Source organism: Pelmatolapia mariae, linkage group LG9 (assembly GCF_036321145.2).
Source record: "Pelmatolapia mariae isolate MD_Pm_ZW linkage group LG9, Pm_UMD_F_2, whole genome shotgun sequence".
Taxonomy (NCBI): Eukaryota; Metazoa; Chordata; class Actinopteri; order Cichliformes; family Cichlidae; genus Pelmatolapia; species Pelmatolapia mariae.
Window position 1 is genome coordinate 22,027,739 of NC_086235.1, and position 21,401 is coordinate 22,049,139.

At 41.4% G+C, this 21,401-nt stretch overlaps 1 protein-coding gene across 3 annotated transcripts in view; it reads left to right on the top strand.

Annotated features, from left to right (window-relative positions):
• The window catches only part of sema5a (sema domain, seven thrombospondin repeats (type 1 and type 1-like), transmembrane domain (TM) and short cytoplasmic domain, (semaphorin) 5A), a 145,347-nt gene that overhangs the window by 118,008 nt on the left and 5,938 nt on the right, over positions 1 to 21,401 (top strand). For 2 of the 3 annotated variants that reach the window (XR_010094874.1, XM_063484120.1), the window contains exons 17-20: positions 14,502 to 14,711; positions 16,820 to 16,990; positions 17,188 to 17,343; positions 20,745 to 20,789. Coding sequence is in view for 2 of the 3 variants with exons in the window: in XM_063484120.1 (XP_063340190.1) it covers positions 14,502 to 14,711; positions 16,820 to 16,990; positions 17,188 to 17,343; positions 20,745 to 20,789 (582 nt within the window). In the remaining variant the exon portion in view is untranslated. The remainder of the gene's footprint in view (positions 1 to 14,501; positions 14,712 to 16,819; positions 16,991 to 17,187; positions 17,344 to 20,744; positions 20,790 to 21,401) is intronic. The other variant, XM_063484121.1, reaches the window with a different exon arrangement.

A 21,401-nucleotide genomic window follows, 5' to 3' on the forward strand; every position in this document is an offset into this window, starting at 1 on the left:
GTATGTATCCACTTTTTCACACAGTATATAAATATTCTCTTCACACATATTTTAAGTGAAATAACCTCTTCTTACTGCTAGGTATGTTCTTGTTCGAATATTCTCTTTTGAAGTCAGTGCATGAACATTTTCTCTCACTTGCCGCCTTGCTGTCACACTAATGTCACTTCCCTGCAATTTAATAAAAAGCCCACTTTTCCATGTTGTTTAAGATCTTCTCCGCCGCCCACCTCCTGGGCACTGTGTTTGTACACTCGTGCATCACAGCCATCAGATATACCTGATTTGGATTATATTCAGACACATGGCAGATGTTTATTGGCACACACCTGGAAGTGTTATCACGGACATACAGATAAGAAGAAATTAATCCCCTGTCAATACAGGGGGAATAAAACTGCTGCTGGAGCCAACCTAGCAGCTTCCTTCTGTCTTTGTTTCACTGTTGCCTCGTGATCGCTATCTGTCTTTATTACGAGAGACAAATTATGACTATATGATTTAACCAAGCATTTACAATGAGCTTTTATGTAACATACTGACTTGTTTCATATCAGTGATCGTAGCTTAATGATAGCGATGAGTTAATTACTTAAGATCTGTGGTGATTTAAAGACCTCTCTTGTCATGTACACCCATTTATTAATCTCGTAGCTCTTGTAGCCATTTTCCTTCTTTTTCACATCTTACATGGCTGAATGAAAAGCCAAACATTTGATCAGTTGGATAAATTTAAGTGTTAAACATGAAGTTCTTTTTAATTTTTCAAAAGCAAAACATAAAATCTATAGATTTCCTCTCCTGTTCATACAGTATTTCCTAATGTTTAGTGCATACACATACCTACACCCCTGCTTTTCATCTGCTTCTCTATGGATGGAAGCACACTGTAGAAGCCTTGCACAGTTGATGGTGTCACCGATATGCCCCCAAAACCTTTAGATACTGCTACAGTGCATGTCTTGTATTTCATCCCCAAATGGCATGTATGCACTTAAAAAATAATAACTTCATACCTCACAAATGACAACGCAGGAATTCTTAATTTTCCGAATCATTTGGTCCTTTTTTGCAGACATGAATTTTGCTTCCTGAAATGCTGTTTTGTCTGCTTGTGTGTCGGTTTGTTAAGCACTGTGCCAAAACTGCTTGGGGGAGAGGTGGGAAATTGGCAAAGGAAGAAAATTCAATGCAAATTCAAATCAAGGATGGCTTCCAGGATTTTTTTTTTTCATAACAGCAGCTTGTGAACAACAACCACATCAGGCAACTGCTTGGGGCCACAGGCTGTTAGAGGGTCAGCGAGGGCTCACACACTTTACCCCACTCTCTCATAAGCTAGCAGAGGATTTGCAGTGACATCTAAAGGAGCCCCAATTAGAGGTGTGTGTGAAAAAAACACCAGCTGTTTAACAATGTAAGACTATGTTAACCCTGTGTTATGCTCTCTGTGTGGGGATGAGAGTCAACTACAGCAGCCTCAGCTCCTTCTCTGAAGCCAAGAAAAAGTAGCAAAACATGAATAACTATGTATGTTTGGTGTTGAATAGTCAATCCTTACCAATTTCTAATATTCTTTAGTGTGGTTTACTGCTGTTTCTTCTTCTTGCTGATTTTCAATAAATGACTTTGATGTTTCCTGGGACCGTTGGCCTGCTCAGCTCTCTTTTTAATGTAACTTCAGATTTTTTAATGCGTGGAAACTATGTCTAGTAGTTTTCTTCTCTGCTCAGGTCCCCAAACTGTCGCAGGGCTAAAACACAGAGTGACAGACAACAGACAGCCTCGCCTTCACACACCTACAGTTAGTTTACCCCAACATGCATGTCTTCAGACTGCGAGAGGAGGCTGTAGTATCTGGAGAAGACCCACACAGACATATGGAGATAATGCAAATTCAACACAAAAAGGCACCAGCCAGGATTTGAGCCCAGGACCTTCACGCTGTGAGGCAAAAGTGCCAACCACAGTGCCACTTCTATAATTACAATTCAGTATCCGCAAATAGCTGATCCATTTTTGGACAAAGGAGTAAAGCAATGCTATTGCATTCCAGTATAACTGCAAAAACTCAAAATCTTACCAACTATATTTGTCTTATTTCTAGTCAAAATTATCTCATTACACTTAAAATAATACACAATCAGCTACAGAGCAACATTTCAGTAAGATATAGGAACTTTAAGTAGGAACAAGACAGTGAATCTTTAAACTAGAGAGAAACTAGAGAATTTTTATGGCGTTATTTTTGTGCCACTATTCTGAGCGCACGTAAAAACATTTTGAGCGCACGTAAAAACATTTTGAGCGCACGTAAAAAAAAAAAATTGCAGCTGCAAGTGTTGCATTTTGAGGAGAAATTTATTTTGAGCAAAGAAAAGCTAAATTTGAGTGAACAAAATTCATTGCTGTGTGCAAAAAAAATGTATTTCAGTGTTTGCTATTATCCATACACACACACAATAGCAGCCCCTCTCGCTCAGTTTTTGCATTTGCGCTTGGTCGCAATGTGTTGCTCGCGCTCTCAACATTTCTGTACACCGTTATGTTTGTGCCACAAAACCAGCCAATCACAGACTTGGATGCAAAAAAATCTGATTGGCTGTTTTGGTCTCCAATCAGCTCGAAATGACGAAATGCAATATCCCAGAATCCATTTCGTCCAAAACTCAAATGAGGCAGTGGCGGAGGAACACAGAGTGGCGGAGTTTGAAATATTACTCTTTCTGGGTCACATGGTGCTGTGTAAACTTCAAATATCTGCTTGATTTATCAAGACATCACATATTTGCATAAGTGCTCTAACGTTTTCGGAGATGCCTGTTACCCACTAGCTGACCGGGTGGTCACTCGGGTTAAAATATAAGGCTGAACTGACAAAAAATCGGCCGACTACACCACCAGGTATTATAGGAAAAACCATAAAGCCTTTGAACTAAAACAAACACTTGTTGGTATATATGTATGATTTGTATCACCTTCATGTTTCCCTCTCACCACATATCCAAACCGATATCATGAGCAGCAGCTTTACAGCTGTGGCTCCAGCAAACATCAGCTGATACTAGAAAGTAATATTAAATAAATTCTAACAACAGCTGATCAAGCTTGAACTTGAACGTGCTGCTGTTGTTTAGCGCAACATTCGCTGGTTTCCTCTTTCTGGCGCAAAGTGGGCGATAAACAAACAAGAGAGACGGGACTTGTGGCAGAAAAGCCGATCAGCTGATCATTGATCAGTTTCATGATTGAAGTAGCAACAGGAGAGGGAGAGAATGAGAGAAGAATGGGCAGTTGTGCAGCAAAAACACAGAATAACTCCAGCTTTGTGTCTTTTTCATTCTAGCTGAAGTACGGGACGAATCGCATTCCTTTTCCCCTCAATACGGATGTATTGTAATTGGTCCAGCCCAGAGTTGATCACGACCAATTGGCTAATCCACTACCTTTCATTGTTTATACCGTTACAAACCAACCAAACAAACAAACAAACATAAAAATGAAAAATCACCATCAGCCCACCGGGCAAATGGTGTGCCCAATGGCCAGTTCAGCTATGCAGTCAGCTGGTGGGTAACAGGCATCTCCGAAAACATTAGAGCACTTTTGCAAATATGTGATGTCTTGATGAATCAAGCAGATATTTGAAGTTTACACAGCACCATTCTAGCATGAAAATATCTTAAAAGTTTATTTTGTGACCCAGAAAGAGTAATATTTCAAACTCCGCCACTCTGTGTTCCTCCGCCACTGCCTCGTTTGAGTTTTGGACGAAATGCATTCTGGGATATTGCATTTCATCATTTCGAGCTGATTGGAGACCAAAACAGCCAATCAGATTTTATGCATCCAAGTCTGTGATTGGCTGGTTTTGTGGCACAAATATAACGGTGTACAGAAAGAGTTGAACGCACACGGGCAGAAATGTTGAGAGCGCGAGCAACACATTGCGAGCAAGCGCAAATGCAAAAACTGAGCGAGAGGGGCTGCTATTGTGTGTGTGTATGGATAATAGCAAACACTGAAATACATTTTTTGCACGCAGCAATGAATTTTGTTCACTCAAATTTAGCTTTTCTTCGCTCAAAATAAATTTCTCCTCAAAATGCAACACTTGCAGCTGCAAATTTTTTTTACGTGCGCTCAGAATAGTGGCACAAAAATAACGCCATACATTTTCACTTGTTTCATTGGCAGATTTTTTTCACTTAATACAAGATTTTTTAGCTTGAAATAAGTGACTTTACAATAGCATGTTTAAGTTTGTTTGGGGTTTCTTTCCCACAACCAATACAAATCCAGACAGAGCTGCTAACATTGCTCAAATGTATGAGAAGGCATGCCCTCTTTGGTTTCATGTATGCTCACAAATAGGGGTAGACAAAACCCAGCACGACACAACCTTTGTGGAATTAATAAAGCTTGCTTGCATTCTTTCTTCTGTAATTCCTTACTGTGTTGCTTTTTTCTCAGATTTTTGAACAGACTGAAACCACAACACAACCCTTTAAGTCTTGCCAGATATCAGGCTGCTTGCCATTCAGGACTGTGACTGCGCTCTCTGTGTTCGGGGGCGGTGTTTTTTTGTTCCGTCAATTATCCACCAATCAAGCAGCCACCTGTATTCGACATAAAACTGGAAATAACCCTCCCACTGTGGCAAGGATTGAAACCAGCTCGCTTTCTATCATTAGTCAGCTTAATGTAAAAGACTTCGTAGCTATTACTCACTGTCTGTGCTGCCACAGGCCAGCCCACTGCACTTTTAATTTTAAATGATGGTTTCTGCAAAGCCATATGTCGATAAAACAAATATTCTTGTGCGATTCAATCTGTACATGTGGTGAATTAGTTAAAAGTTAGTCAGGCTGGTTTTATGTGAAGCAGTGGTATAATCAAGCTTTAAAAAAAAAAGCTTTTAAGCTTGATTATACCACTGGTGCTTTAAATGTTTTATCATTTGCATCACACAAAGCCAGAGGCAGAGGCAAAAGAAAGCGCTGTAAAGATGAAAGAAGGTTGTGAGTTTGTAATTTTGCTAGCTTGTGCTGGTGAGTGATGGCTTCATTTTATCCCAGGGAGAAACGGTGGCTTGTCAGCAGCCTGATGTGTTTCACTTCAGCTGATCTGGTATCAAGGCCAGGGCCCTCTCATGGACGAGAGATTAGTTCTTGTGCACGGATGTCGTGAGCAGGCACTGAGTAGACACAAGACAGCGCTGAGGGACGACTCTGACGGATGACAACCAACCCAGTGTCCTTATTGTCTTTTTGGTATTCTGACTCGTTCTCTTGCTCTCTTCCTACACTCAATGCTCCCTTTTCATGTGGCTGTTACTCTGTCAAGCAAAAAAAGGAAAAGTAGTTGAGCCAACAACAGAGCGCACAGTTTAGGTAGAGACAAAGTTATACAACACATACATCTGGTACCTGAGAGGCCTGTTTCTATGGGAAACTGCTACAAAATAGTAAAAAAGATTGAATGCATTCCTTATTTTGCTGAATAAAAGTGAGGATGTGAAGGTCTTCACAAAGGATGAGTGATGGAGAAAGAGTGCGACATCCTGAGAACCAACAATAATCTACAAAACAGCTGTTGTTTCAGTGAGGCGAGATCATTTGGAAGAATTGAATATTATTCATTGAGATAGAGAAATAAATGTATTTGGTGATTAGTCTCCAATGACCCATCATGTCAGAGTGGAATCCCTAAATAGGATTTAGGACAGGACCCTGGACACTGGTGGTGGTGAAGATGAAGGTGGAGGTTTGGATTGAGCTCTGAGTTTCTGGGTGAGGTGGAAGGAAAATGACAGAGAGTGCAGATTTAAACCACGCAGAGTGGAAGCTGATTGGCTCAAAGAAGGCAGGCAAGAAGATGATTGGACTAGAGTAAAGACATCAGTACTGAGATTGGCAGCGTGGGAAAGTGGTAGTAATGTAATGAAGAGACTAGCAGCAAAGAATCCAGGAATGCAGGCAGATGAGTGACTACAGATCTTCCTTACTTAGCTTGCACATAAGCTTCATATCTAATTGCATCCATCCATCTTCCATTTATCCAGTTTAGGATCCTGGAGGGGCGTAGGAGTATGTCCCAGTTGTCATAGGTGGAGTACACCCTGGATAGGTCGCCAGTCTGTTGCAGGGGTAGCACAGAAATACAGGCAACCATTCACAGTCACATTCATGTCGATGACAAATTTAGATTTGCCAATATACCTGTCATTTCTGTGGACTGTGGGAGGAAGATAGAGTACCTGGAGAGAACCCACGCAGTCTGTGTTTTCTGCAAGCATGCAGAAAACACAGACTTCACACGAGCAGCATCGAGCAGTGATTAGACCTGTTACCTGTTGCAAGAAGGTTCAGGGTTCAGGCTCAGGGGAGTTCCGTGAATATAGCAATGAAATGTTATAGATCAATTTTGGTCTTTCTTGACTTGATTGGAGTGCACTGGTGCACAGTTAGTGTATTTGAAACTGAAACTCAAGCCAGGAGGTTAAAAAAATGGACCTATGAGGCAAGATTGTTTCAAGGCACATTTCTGTGGCACAAAAATTGCTCGAGAACACTTGTATCTCGTTTTATTTGTTATAAACAAGTGCCTAAAAATAATCTGTGATTACTGTCAGGTTCTCTTGCTTTCTTATTAGCACCGTTTATGTGCATCGCATCTTTAAACTCAGTTTTTAAAAATCTTATGGTATAACTATAGGTCATGGACTCGTGGTTTGCCAAACAGCAAATATTTGAATGCTTCAGAAAAGAATCCCTCTGAGGCTAACTGAGATTTGAATGGGTACACAAAGCTGAGCATCAGGAATTTTTAATAGCGAGTAATCAAAACCACGCAGCAGCACATTAATGTCTAACCTCGTGTTGTGGATGAATCATCATAGGTGTTCTCTTGACTGAGAAAGAAGCCACACTGATCATTTTATTTTATTAAAGATAGAAGAATTTTGGTCATTTTTGATACCACAGTTTGTTTGAGTTTGGGAATTGAAGAAGAGTTTAGTCCCAGAAATGGCTAATGACGTCAGACTTAATGGGCGGAGTTCCTTTGTTGGCGTGTAAGAACCTTATAGCACTACTCCAATCATGGTAGAGTCGGCAGACAGAAGCCATTCCAGACTAAAAGGCATGTGACAAGCTGCTGGGGGTTTACCAAAAGGCACCTTAACAGCTCCCACACCATGAGAAGCAAGATCCTCTGCTCTGATTAAAGAAGGATTTAACTGTTCCGCCACAATTCCCAACGACATGTGTAGCGAAAACTATACTCTTGGCGTCACTTCATTAGTACCAGCTCTGCACTTTAACACAATAGTTGCAGCATCATGCTGTGGGACTCTGTAACAGTGACTGGGAGACTAGTCAGATGGAAAAATTGATGCAAAAAAAGATAAAAACCAAGCAAAAGTTTACATTCTAAATACCCAATAGCCTAAAACCATGCGGAAACTCGGGAGCATCATTGGAAAATATTGTTGATTCGGCCAGTCAGAATCTGGACCAGAACTCAATAGTGCACTTCTAGAGAGACCTGAAGTTGGCTGTGCACCAACACTCCCCATCCAGCAGGGATAGGTTTGAATAATTCTGCCAAGAAGAATGAGAGAAACTTTCTGTTCCAAGTGTGTAGTATCACTCCCAAGAAAACTTGAGGATGTTATTGCTGCCAAAGATGCGTTAACCATTCACTAAGTGAAGGGTTTGAATGCTTATGTAAATGAGGTATGTAAATACGAAAACCCCTCCAAAGGGGGGTTTTTCAGTACTCTACTCATCGTGGAGTACTGTGTTCATTTTGTGTAATAAGTTGATCCATTTAAGGAAGAGGCTCTTATGGAATCCTCTTCGTCTGCACTGTGTGTCTCTACGGCAGCGAATGGTTTAAATTGTGACGCTCCTGTGTACTTTTTAAGTGATGTTGCCTTAGTTGCAAGATCCCGCCCTGTATGCCTGTCAGTTATGCCTCACCTAAGCACGTAACCCGTGCCCTCCTCCAGATTGCTGTCAGATGAAGTTCACAACCTAATTGGAATTAACTTGACACCAAATTTGCAGGGTAAGATTGGGATGCCAGTGACACGCTGCCTGTTTCACCTTCGGCCCCAGCGCTTTACAGAGCAGCACAAATTTTTGTGACTTAGAGTCAACAAAATTAGGAAGCCAGTGTCGGCAGAAAAATAACACCACCCGTCAGAATTTTAAAAAAATCAAATCACTTTTTGTACTTTTTTGGCAGAAAGCCACTACAGCATGTCTGCATGAAATCATGGCTCTAAGCTCTTAAAAACATCGTACCCGAAGGTTTTGACAATGCCGTCTAAACAGTTTTCAACATTAAAGCTTAACAACAAAAGAAAAGTTTTTGGGTGCTCACATTCAGGCTCAGTGATGGGCTTTTCTTTGCCTGTGTTCTCTGACATTGATTCACTTTCAGCTTTATTTCCCTTTTTTTTTAATCTGGTCTGACTGCTACCTCAGAAAGCCGAGCAAATTATCAGGGAGAAGGATCTTTCTTACTGTTTGTTGGCCATCATAGATAGTTGCATTGACTGTTTTTTTTTGTTTGTTTTTTTAAGTTTTTTTAAATACAACAACCATGTGCTTGATGTCCACCAGAACAGCCAGCAGAACCAGCTGAACATTTGTGTTACTCGTGATTGTATTGGCAGGAGTGATAAATGGAAAGAGCTGGCCTTGAGTTTCTTTTCCTCATATGTGCTCCTTCTGCTGTATTCAAAACAAAAATCTGGTCAAGAGAGCTAGAACACCAACTGTGAGACTATGTTCGTCAGTAGACGATTTATATATAACATAAAAAGGTAAATTATGTATAAGATGTATATTTCATATATGTCCCTGTGTGTGTTGGACACAGGGCTGCCTGCTGTCACTTATACTTGGAGGATGGAGGACAGTTTATCTCAGGATTTCTTCTCTACTTTTTGCAAGTCCCGTGGGTCTTTTGGCTTCAACAAGCCACGACCTCCAGCTTGCTTGTGTTTTGCAGCTGAATTTGAAAGAATTTGAATTTGGGACGTACATTTGCACCTCCAAGTCTGAAACCATGGCTCTTAGTTGGAAAAGGAATGGATCAGGAGTGAGTTGCTGACCCATGTGGAGGAGTTTTAGTATCTTGAGGTCTAGGGAAATGGATTGGTGTGGCGTCTTCTGTGATTTTGATGCTGTACCTTTTTGTTTTGGTGGCCAAAAGAATGAGCTTGCCGATACACATGATGGAAATAAGTTGTCTGGGTTTGATCTTAGAGATAGTTTGAGGAGCTCAATTATTCAGGAGGAACTAGGATATCTTCTGGGTACCTCCTACGTGGGATGTTCGGGCATGTGCTACCAGAAGGACACTGCAGGACAGATCCAGGACACACTCAGCTCACTTGGGAACGCCTTGGTATCCTGAAGAAGCTAAAAGGAATGGATGGATGGATGGATGGATGGATGGATGGATGGATGGATGGATGTTTTCCAAAGTCTGCCATAGAGTTACAGACTTCAGGTTTTTCACATTCCAACAAGGTGTTTATTTCAGATAATTGTTTTCATAGTATAAAAGTGAAACCTGAAACCTGCATTACTGAAGAAAAGTTGTAGTTACCCTAATCTTCTTGTCATAGTTGTTTTATTGTTGCACTTTGAGACAGAGACAATTGCCAGCACTCTCCTTGATGGTACATTCAAAGACAAATTGTCAGTCAGAAGCTGCAAATCTTATGATTCAATGCAGAGCTTTCTTGTCAGAAAATCAAAGCCTCAGAAAAAAAAGACAAAAACACAAGCAAGCATGGGCACTGTGAAATGCACAAGGTTGGTTGTTAGTGTGGTTCAAATTTTGGATTTCAAACGTTGGCAGGGATGAAAACTAAATACGATATGAAGTTAATGGCGCTGAAATTCAGCCATAAAGTTTAACCTCCTGGAAATCCCTTTAAACGTTAAACCCTGCAAACACTACAAAGTAAATAAATGTGGTTTATACATGCTGGAGGTCGAATAATGTGCTTTTAGTCCTTGTATCCTTGTAAGCCTAAATATTACAGAGCGTGAATAAAACCTCCTCAGTCCAATAAATCAGTCTGTAATCAAACCTGGAAGTAGGGATGACAGTATTTCAGCAGAGGACACCGCTCTCTGAAGGTGCAAGTTGGGTCTTTAATCCTCCTCATAAAAACATGACAAACTCCCCGGATTCAACTTAGGTGAATTCCAGAAACATCCCGTTCTAGTACATTCAGTAATCCGTCTACTTATTTCAGGTTAGCATTTAAATCCATGTTCTTCTGTGTGTATGTGTTTCTGAACTTGTGCACTCGTTCCTCGCGCTCTTCAGGAGTGGGTTTTTTAATTGCACTTTTACAAACCTTTAATTGCTTCTTCCTTGAGAGTGTTCCTCTAGAGGGTTTCTGGGTCAGTCATCGCCCGGCAGACGTCAGGACAGCACAGGTAAAACGGCCACGCTGTGCCGCTGCAAACAGCCCGAGCCCCTAATTTTATGGTTTTACAACTCGTACCATATGTACGAACGGCCATACATTTCTAAACACTTGCAGGCACACACACATTGAAAGAAATGGGTCCCTCCTCAGGGAGACATTGCTGATCTGATATGGAAAGTAAAGGCGGAGGGGGAGGAAGAGTAATAGGGAGTAAATGTGCAGTTCAGAATCTAGGACAAGCTGGAAGAAGCACTTCTCCTCTCCTCTTTTCTCCCAGTGTGGTCTTGGTTTACTCTGGTGCTGATAAAACTTGACAGTTCATCTTTCTTCTCTACTGAAAGTTTCTTTTTTTCAAATGTTTTCCACCTGTTTGCCTCTCACATCTGTCTATCTTGAAGCCGAGTTGTCTTTCTAGTTTGCAGATGTCACCTCAGCTCCATCTCTGTCTTAACAGTTGACTGTACAATACATTCGATTGCAGGGCGTTGCGTGTTTGCGCGGCCTCGCTAATTTTTTTCTTTTTTAAAAAATCCACCATTGCTCTTTTTCGCAGCATCCATAATCCCACACACACATAACTTCGCCAGTTTGTTTACAGTGCAATTTGCCTTTGAGCTGGGTGTGAGGTTCAGCGACGGGAGGAGGGGGGAGGGAACTCTTTTTTTATGTCCTAGTTTCTTTGCGGTGGGGACTATTGGATGTTGCACTGTGTCCTTCCTAGCTTTGGCTCAGCCTAGCCTGTCAGGAGAGCGAGGATTAATTCTCTCCGGCTGTGTGTGGTTCTTGTGATGATCGATAGATCCAGTCGCTACCTATTTGAGAAGGAGGGCACCAAGCTGTTTGTTTTGGCGACAGGAGGGCAGCTCCTGTGAAGTAGCGTTAACAATATGCACAGTACATCAGAGCAGTCTCCGGCAAGAAGCTTAAACAAGCAGAGGGAGCAAAGTGCAGTGTGTGTATATATACTGTATTGTGGGTTGCGGCACACACAATCCAAGGCTGTGTTTGCACATACTTATGTTGTATGTGTGCCTTGACTGCAGCGCTCTTTAATGTGTGCCTACATATGAGAAGCATTAATGTGAAGCAGTCCATCTCCCTTGGTGCAGTGGTCCAGTCTACCGGGCTACTGAAGGCTTGATAAAGAGTATGGGTCATACTGCCAGGTGGGACTGTCCATGCCACTTCCTGCTCAGAATCGATAAAGAGCTGGGGGCCTTGAGCCCTCGACGGGCCTGTCAGCACTCACACCATCTTGACGCCGGGGTGAGTCAGCCTGTGCACCGCCAAGGTCAGCCGTAGTTATGAAGAGGTTGAGGATTTGCACTAAGTAAACACACTCTCTTCTCCCTGAGAATACAAAGCAGTCGCGCCATGATAACTGTCAGTGAAAAGAGCATGCTGACAAAACAGCAAGGCCAGGCTGGAGGACGGAGAGATAGCAGCAAGACAAAAGGTAGGAGGAGGTTAATAGCAAAGGAAGACAGAGAGAAAGAGAAGGTTACAGAAAGGCCGTCCGCAAAATAGATGAGATAATAATAATTAAGAAAAATCAAAAAGATTAAGAGGAGAATCAGACACAAAAGGAAGGTTTCACGCTTGAATTGCTAAGATTCGTGATCCAGATGTGCATTTGCGGTCTGTGTGAAAAGCCCTAATAGGCTCTCCTCGCGCTCATTTAAATGCAAGAGCAAAACGAGACGGAGCGCAGAGCGATGCCGAGCAGACGCGGTGCAGGCACTGAATGAAGATTTGCATTATTATCTGAAAAAAAAAAGTAATATAAAAATCACAGCACAGTTTGCTGAAGGAGCGAATCATCAAAAGAGCGCTCGGTCAGTGACTGTAGTTCCATCGGATGTTTGAGTGATTATCGTTTAGTCGAACAGACGAATTTGCTCTTTTCATTCAAAAATGCCGAAAGCTTTCTCTCTCCACTCATTCTGCTCATTCTCTCAGAGCAAGGAGCTGATTAATGCGTGCGGTAATTACAGTTTAGTAGAAATTAGGGTTTCATATTTCATTAGGACTCATCTATTCGACTCATTCCAGATGAGAGTACACAGAATAGTCAAGTGATGTTGTTTGATGAGCGAGCATGTTCGCGTGTTGACGGGGCGCATGCTGCTCTCGCTGAATCCATCTTTAAAGAGAAGATTAAAATCATGGGTTATGTTGTGTAGTTGATTTCTGGTGGCATGTACGTTTGTAGAGGTTTAAAAGTTTCATAGCTCAGAGTCATGCTAGCAGTTTTGTGTGGCACACACTGACTTTGCACATCCTGATTATAGCAGGTGGAGTGTTTACAGTGGTCATCGTGTCAGTATTGCAAGTTACCATTTTCCAATTAGCTTTAGCAAGGAGTGAGGACGATGATAGCCGTTGGTTTTACAGATATTGGATCATAAACCAGAGGGTTACATACTGATGCAGTTGGTGACAACCTTTTGGCATCACATTGTCAGGCACCTGAGTCTTACTTTCTGATTTATGACTTACCTTTTTCAACCAAAGTCCCAATAAGAAGGCAACTACACACAACTTCCAGCACTTTCTGTGCACCTGTCATAAAAGTAAAAAAAAATAAGAAATATTTTAAAATAAGTCAAAAATTTGTTTCAAACTAATAAATACGTTTTCATTTATTAGACAAACGACAAATTTAATTCACATTTTTTTATGCCTACACGTGAGCCGCCACGCTGGACTTCCCTAAGAACTCAGAAATTAATCAAGCATAGCATTCAAACACTAAAACAAATTTTTCTCTTCAGGGATGCAAGGAAATAACTGTGATTTGGCATCTTAATAAAAAAAAAAATCATAATGTGCTTTAATGTGTTTCTGTTTCTTTTATAAATTAGTGCATTTGAAAAGTCATGGATAAGAACAAATTTTAGATTTTAGCATTAAAAATATTACTTGAGTTTAAGAGCTTGCACATAGCGGTGGATTAACCATGATAGAAAAAAACATTAAAACTCATTTTGGTAATTACCAATACTGTTGATTTAAAGCGGCTACAACACCTAATACGTTGTACCTAATTGCATTGTATGTGTAGAGAAATACTGGAGACTGTATGTTAAAGATGAAAAGTGATGCTAATATCAAAGTGCCTTAAATCTGCAATCTTTCTTATGACCGTCTCCTTTGGCTGCACAAACAAGACAAATTGGATCCAAATCTATGGAGAATCACTACTTCTCACTTCATTTATGACCTCAGTAAAACTTTTTAGTTCATGATTTTAATTGCTAGTTTCCCTATCTGTTAGAGCATGATGTCTATTTGTAAATGATGGTGTCATGTAGAGTAAAACAGACAATAAATCAGAGTAGGACTAACAACTAACTGTTTTACTGCTGCTTTACTTTCACATACAGCCCTCTGGTCTGGTTTAAAATCACCAAAATCACAGATTTGAGTCTTCCAAACAGGACATCACAGGCTAATGGATGACATCATATAGAGTTGGCATCATAAGAACTATAATTAATAATCATCCTTCAGGTATCAGCAAATCTGTTTGCTCAGATTTGGGGGACTAACCTACCCCCAAAAAAAGATACCAGCCATTCCTGGATCCATGCTACCTGCATTATTCAAACACAGAAGTGGGAATGAATAAACCGACATCTGTGCTCCTGATTGATTGTTTGAGACAGCACACTAAGACTGACAGCCTTTAGAAGCTCCTATCATTTGATGAAATCCCTCAAATTGCTTTACAGCAGAAAGTCATTGAAAAACACCACAAGCCAGGAAATGGGCCAGACTCTTTCAGCACAAATTGAGCTAAAGCTTGTAGCTCCCAACTCAAATAGTAAAGGCACATACACTGTTGTCAAGAGTGGTTATTGACTCTCTGCCCGCTTATTGCTGTTGAAAATAGATGCACACATTGATGCTAGTAAGTGAGAACAGCCATCTGCTTTCTTCCTGCAAACAGCAGTGTTCATTATTGAGAAATACTAACAATACCACAATTTTAGATACTGATGAGAGTTTTGTCACACTTGTATGTGTTGTTTAGGAGAAGTGCTTCGTCTGGGGAGGATCTCAAGCCACACGGTAAACGGTGCCTGGTCATCCTGGAGTTCCTGGTCTCAGTGCAGCAGAGACTGCAGCCGGGGAATCCGAAGCAGAAAGAGGACCTGCAGTAACCCAGAGCCCCGGTATGGAGGTCAGACCTGCTTGGGGCCGGCACAGGAGTACCAAGAGTGTAACATTACCCCTTGTCCAGGTAAGAAATCCACAAACATATTCTGTACAGTTAAATACATGAGAGGATTTCAGTTAATTTCATTTATAGTAACAAAGGCATGCATCGATTTAAAAAAAGAAAAAAGACTTGGAGTCAATAAGTCTCCTTTTCAGTCACACATTTAAACACACACTCCTCCACACGATACTCAGGCTTCGGCTTTTTTGTTGTGGTAGGGTTTTTTGTGTGATTAATGTATAAGAAGTGCAGAGACAAAATCACTGACCAAATTATCAGGAACCACAAAAGAAATCAGTTGCAGATAAGAGGTGTGACGAAGACCCCAATTTACGCCAAGAATCAAAGAGACAATCCCTGTGGCGCTCCACTGTGTAATTACATTCCTGGGTAATTATGCTGCCAGCTATGGGAGGCCTTATTTTGTTGTGAAAAGCCCTGAGACAATGCATTTTCAACACTCCTCTAGTGGAAGACGGCAAGAGGAAGCTTTCTAATTAAAAGAATACTCTGTCTGACAAGGAAAGTAAGCTGTCTAAATGGAAATCCACTGCTTAGTTTGGCATAAAGTACACCTGGTATCCTGCAAGGGCGGTAAGCAGACAAGCAGGACGTTGTCTCGGATGATTATTAATCAAGCCCCCCTGGAGAACGGCTTTGCTATCTTGCTAAAAGCCCGGATCGGCGCATCGTCTTCGACACCCGCGATCTGTCTTCATAACTGCTGCCAGGCTGCAAGCAAGCGAAAGAGACAAGAGAGTGAATGGCCATCTATACTATTTTTACAGCCTGTTAATTCATTCAGTGAAAGCAGACACCATTCAGCTCCTCAACAGCTTGAGCATTCTCGCTAATAGGATAAGCTGTTATCAGCTGCGAGCTCAGATGAGGACTTTGGATGGATCTCAGAGAATTTGATTTGGTGTCTCCTGGAGGAAGGTTGCCACAGGTGCTCGCCCCTTGAGTGAAACGTTGGGTGAATGTGCTTTCATTTTCCTGCACTGCGTTAATACGTGTAGTACACTTTTTTCTGGGACGTTGACTGGAATAATACCACAGCTACAACATGTTGATGAACAGCTCTGCGCTCCTGTCCCCCAAAGGAAACGACTTGAGCAGCAATGAATACTAATGCACACTCAATTAGCACCCCTCAAAGTGAGATATTATTTCGAGGTATCCAAGCCAGGCTGGAAGACCAACTTTAATCCTCCTTTGGCTAATCTAGTGCTTTTTTAAAATTTGTTAGTTTGCTGTGAAGGAGCAGAGGAGACGGGGGGGAAAGCGCAATGCCTACAATCCATCTGCTTTGGAAACAAATGAATCCAGGTTTTTCTTGAGTCTGCACCCGAGATGAGACGATCCGTCATCGAGGGCCAGGGATCGACTTATGTGTCACTCTGTGATAGAGAAATTACACCGAGATGACAAAAAGCATCGGCAACTTCAATTACCTGCACAGCGCTGCCAGCCATCTCCAAGTCTTTAAAAGCAATCGAAAAGGGGATTTCTCTCTGCTACAATGAAGTGAGGTTTTATCCAGATGACTGGCAAAGGATATTTGCCTCTGCTGTGATTCATGTGTAAAGATGTGCCTCCATTTTTATTGCTCTCTTTATTCCTCTCCTTTTATTTCTCCCTCTCTTCGTTCTCTCGATTCATCCACCTATTTATGCAGCACGTCTTCTCTGATGCGAGCCTGAATATTCATGTCTTTTAAACGTCTGTTGTTTGGCTTGGCATCACATGAAGAGAGAAGCCATGCAGCGGACTGCGATGCTTCATTTATCTTTATTAATCACAGGAGAGAGTGTTATTCCAACGGTTTAGGGAGGTCAGGCCTTTGCTGTAACAGCTGGGTGAAGCCCAGCTTCTTTCAGTTCAAGACACAAGCACATATTCTCCGTGCCTCGTATGTGTGTATCAATCATTGGTGTTTCAAAATGGATTAGAGTGACTTCAATTGAAACTGTCTGTTGTAAAGGACTCGGAGATATGAAAACCCACGTTTTTAGCAACAGTTTTATTAGAAAACCAGAAACAGTAGAATTCAGTGACTCTTTCCTGCTGCCTTAATAATATCACCTCACATTTATATTAAAAATGTGCCACTGATATCCCCGGTTTAGTGGACGGCAGCTGGTCATGCTGGTCTTCGTGGTCCAAGTGCTCAGTGACGTGTGGAGGGGGTCACTACATGAGGACACGAACCTGCAGCAACCCCCTGCCAGCCTACGGAGGGGACATCTGCCTGGGTCTTCACACTGAGGAGGCACTGTGCAACACGCAGCCTTGTCCAGGTACTCACACACACACACACACCTTAATGATAAGCAGCTTCACAGGCTCATTGTTTATTTTCTTTAGTTTCTTTGAGCCCCTCAGAGGGCACCCAATGCACCACTAAAATACTCATCCAGTGCAGCACACACACACACACACACGTACGCCCATCGGACAGGCTGTGTGTGAGGTTTGCTGTCATTGCCGTTTCCAGAGAGCTGGTCCAGCTGGTCAGAGTGGTCCCACTGTGACTCCAGCGGCGCCCAGCTGCGTGTGCGTCACTGTGATGTCCTTTTCCCCACTGGAAACCAGTGCTTAGGAAACAGCAGCGAGACCAGGCCGTGCTCTCCTGACTCCAATTTTATACCAGGTGATCACACACACACTTCCTTCCTTCCTTCCTTCCTTCCTTCCTTCCTGTGTAGAAAAATCTTGGGCAATCATCCATGACTTAACACACAAGTTTAAGCACACATACACACACACACACACACACACACTCTTCACTACCCACCACCATATGCCCACAGCAGCAATTGAGTTCATTTGCAAGAATCCCATGATAATGAAATGCGTTATTGATCCCTCTAAGCGACCCGTCTGATGTCAGAGGTCAGGTTCAGCGACAGGGCAGCGCTTTCGTGGATGGTTGGGGTTATAAGTATTTTGCTCAAGGACTCTTGAGTACGGCAGGTGATTAGGTGGGGGCGTGAACTCGGGTGCTACACTTAAGGGCAGTCCCTCCACCCATTCCAACAATCCTGCTGCCGTATTAGTTTCATTATGAGCCTATGAGTCTTGTCAGGCCATGCAGAAAGCACTTACACAAGCAGTTTTGCCTTTCTCAAATGGAAGAAATTGCTCCTGCATGCTGTTTGTATCCGGTCAATGAGGTATTTTTGCTTGCCTCTCTGCATGTGGTGTTTCCATAATAATAATAATACCTTTAATGTTGAAAGCTCTTTCCTAATGAGAATAGTTATACTGTTAAGGCAAGAGCGTGTGGGAGTGTTTTTGCCACTTGTGAACAACTTATTAACAACTTCTTAAATGTCAATTCGAAATAGTTGAGCAGAATGTTAGGTACAAGAAAATAAGATAAACGTTATTGATTGCACACAGAGAGCTAACTGCTCACCGGGGCTGCCAACTTGCAGAGACGCCCACTGTCAGGCTCTGTCTCACAGTCTCAGGCTGCCTGAACAAATCTCATATCAAATAACAGTAGATGTCTTCTCTTGCCATTGAATGTAGTACAGGTTAAAAAAAAAATAGGAGAAGACATTTTGTGTTTTGCTCACAGCTGTTTGTAGGAGTCTTCACCTTTGAGGTTTATTTAATATACGTAACTTCACCGAGAGAATCTATATGTGCATGACAGAAGTTTTAGTATTACTTTATTATTATCAGTCGAGATCTAATATTAGGTAGGCTTGTGTGCAGGCTGTGTGCAGGCATGCTTATAAGCTGCAGTTATATTTTATTTGACTACCTTTCTCAGGTTCAGTCTTGATTTTTAGCTGTTTCTGCTCTCCCAATTCAAAAATACTCAAGTTTATCATGCATAGATAGACCCCCATAAACAGGACAGGACTCAGTAGTCAGAATAAAGACTAATTTTACTGTACTATAAGTTGCTGTCATTCAGTAAACCTTGATTACATTCTTGTCAGCAGCACAGCAGCATATTAATTGTGTGGTGTATTGTTGTGCTTTGGGACTTGTCTCAAGGATACACTCAAACACATCCCGCCCTCTTTGTCTAAAGGCAATTTCAGAAGTCCGTCCCATCACATTACAGCTACAGCTACCAAAAGCAGTGGCACCTTTTCATTTAGATGGTCGTTTTATAGGTTTAAAATATTGAAAATAATGAGATTCATCTTCCAAAAATTATTGTCCTAATCAGGAAAATAACTGGTTATTCTTCAAAAAACCAACTTGGTTAAACATGTCTTCATTGGAATAGAAAAAACTCTCCTATTCCACCACAACAATGACAAAAAAGTGCTAATTTTTTAACCCTCTGAGCTCCAAGTCGAAGTTAGTGACAACCCAGCCCTAACTCTAACCATAACCCTAGGCAAGTAGAATATATAATATTTGTTTTTATGAAATTGTCGTCCAAAGTCTCAACAATCAAGGAACAAAGAAACAATCATTCTAACTGGTACACATCAAAAGCGATCTTCATTTCTTCCAATATGGTGAGTTTCTTAGTCTAGGGATAGACTAGGGTTAGGGTTACCACCTTGCTTACTCAGACAACTTAAAGGGTTAAATAAGCCCTGCTCTCTTACTTTTCATACAGATCAGTTTTTATGTTTTCAAGAGTTCTTAACATATTAATGACAATTGCATATTGTCATTAAAACTGCATGTTCAATGCAAATTCAGCAATCTCACAAGCTGATGATCCATTTAGATGACACTAAATGAAGAAACACATTGTTCTTTTATTGCAGCCTAAAGCTGGGCAGTCCTAGAGAGAGGTGTGATTTCAGGCTGCTCTGTGTTGGCAAGTTCAATGCTACCTGTTGACTGATAAAAAATAAAGAACAGGACAAAGCTTCGACATTGGCAGAGGGTATTCTGAATCAGGGCTTACTTAATGTAACCCCACAAACTCAAACTGGTTAGCTGATGATCATTCATCCCAGTACAGACCATTTTAGCTTGTGATGTCTATTTATTGTTGATAAAATCCTACTTTGATTTAGAGATAGGATTAAGCTGAGAGTAATCAAATCAAGTTTGCATATGCAACACATTTGAAAACAACTGAAGTTGATTAAAGTGCCGTACGCGTTGCATTGCAAATCACGTCAGAAATATGTGCAAAAAAGCAAGACACAAAAGAGAATTTACAAGATCAATGGGTGCAGAAAGCAAACATAATATGGGATGGAAGTAAGACAGAAGAGAAAAGTGGCTAACACGCCTAAGAACAACTCAAGGTGGTTGGAAACATCTTAAGATGTTTCCTGAACCGAGGGGTTAAGTGATTATGAGAGGGAGGTTTTTACAGAGCTTTGAGAAGTTAGGAAAATCCTTTCCTTTTAAAACCTCAGCATACTTACTGTAAAACCACATGCACATTATCTCACGCACACACCATCAGTATTGACATCTGCTTAGACGGGCATCTCCCTATCGACAGCCAGTAATGTGAGACACAGAAAAGTATCGATCTCTGCTACACGGAGATCAGTGAAACTTCTCCCTTTATCTGAGGATTCTTGTGCTGATGTTATTCACATTGTGTTACAGGGAACACTGGGAGGGCTGCGTCTGCAAAAGCTACCCATTCACGAGTAAAGTCCCCGGGTCTAGAAACTTCAGGGATCATTAGTTATCAGACAGAATAAACATTTGATTGAAACATGGATTTGTAACCTTTTCTGTATTAATTAGCAGGCGTATAATACTCACGAGAACCTTCACAGATCTTTGTAGAATTGCCCATTTGCCTTTATACCTTATCATCCATCCCATTTTATGGGAAAGGTAGTCCATTAGGGTTCATTAGCAACGTCTTGTACTTCATTTCCTTTAATGGGAGCTGATACTTTTCATAAACCACTCCAGGTGCCACAGCCGTGATTAGCTTGTGGAGTTTTTCACGATAATCTGTGCCGTATTGAGCGCAGCTTTCATCCCCACATTCACCTTCAAGGGTTCACTTTGTCATGCTAACAGGGGAGAGTATATGTGTTTGGCCATATCCCTGATACCTCTGCCTTTTCTTGCTGTTTCTTTTTCCTTTGCCAGAAGTCTCGATCGCACGCTCCAGTCAGGAGGAGAGGCGCTGTGGAGGTAATTTATATATGTGTGTGACAGAGGGGGTGAGATAAAGAGAGGGGGAATATAGCACCTGGCAGAAAACACGTACAGTATCATGGGCAACAAGATAGCTTTGCAATCCTGCTTAGCGGCACAGAAACTCTCAAGTAAATACATCCAAGAAGCAGGAAAGAAGAAGGTGGGCAGAGCTGATCTTATGTTCGCATTTTATTTTAAATGCTTATTTCCTGCCATAAATAAAGCTCTCATTTCAAACTATCATATTCTGAGCAATCATCAAATTCTAAATGTATTATTATGTTAAGACTAAGGTTAAATGAGTACTTAAATGATGACTCATTTGCTATTATCAGCTGCTAATAGCTGTTACAGTGTTGCTAAGGGTACAGCAAATAGCATCCATTAAGCGTTTATATTTTTTCTTTAATCTTCTCTTCTTGTGCACACAGTGTGTAAACAGAGCATGTCATCTCCGTGATAGATTGTTTTCCTCTTGCACAAAACAAAGAAGGGGGAAAAAAAGAGCAGCAACAAAAAATTATCTATTTTCTTCAGCAATACAGAAGGGTCTTTTTTACTGTAAGACACTCCGTGGTTACCGTATGAATTGCTGCTTCAATTGTG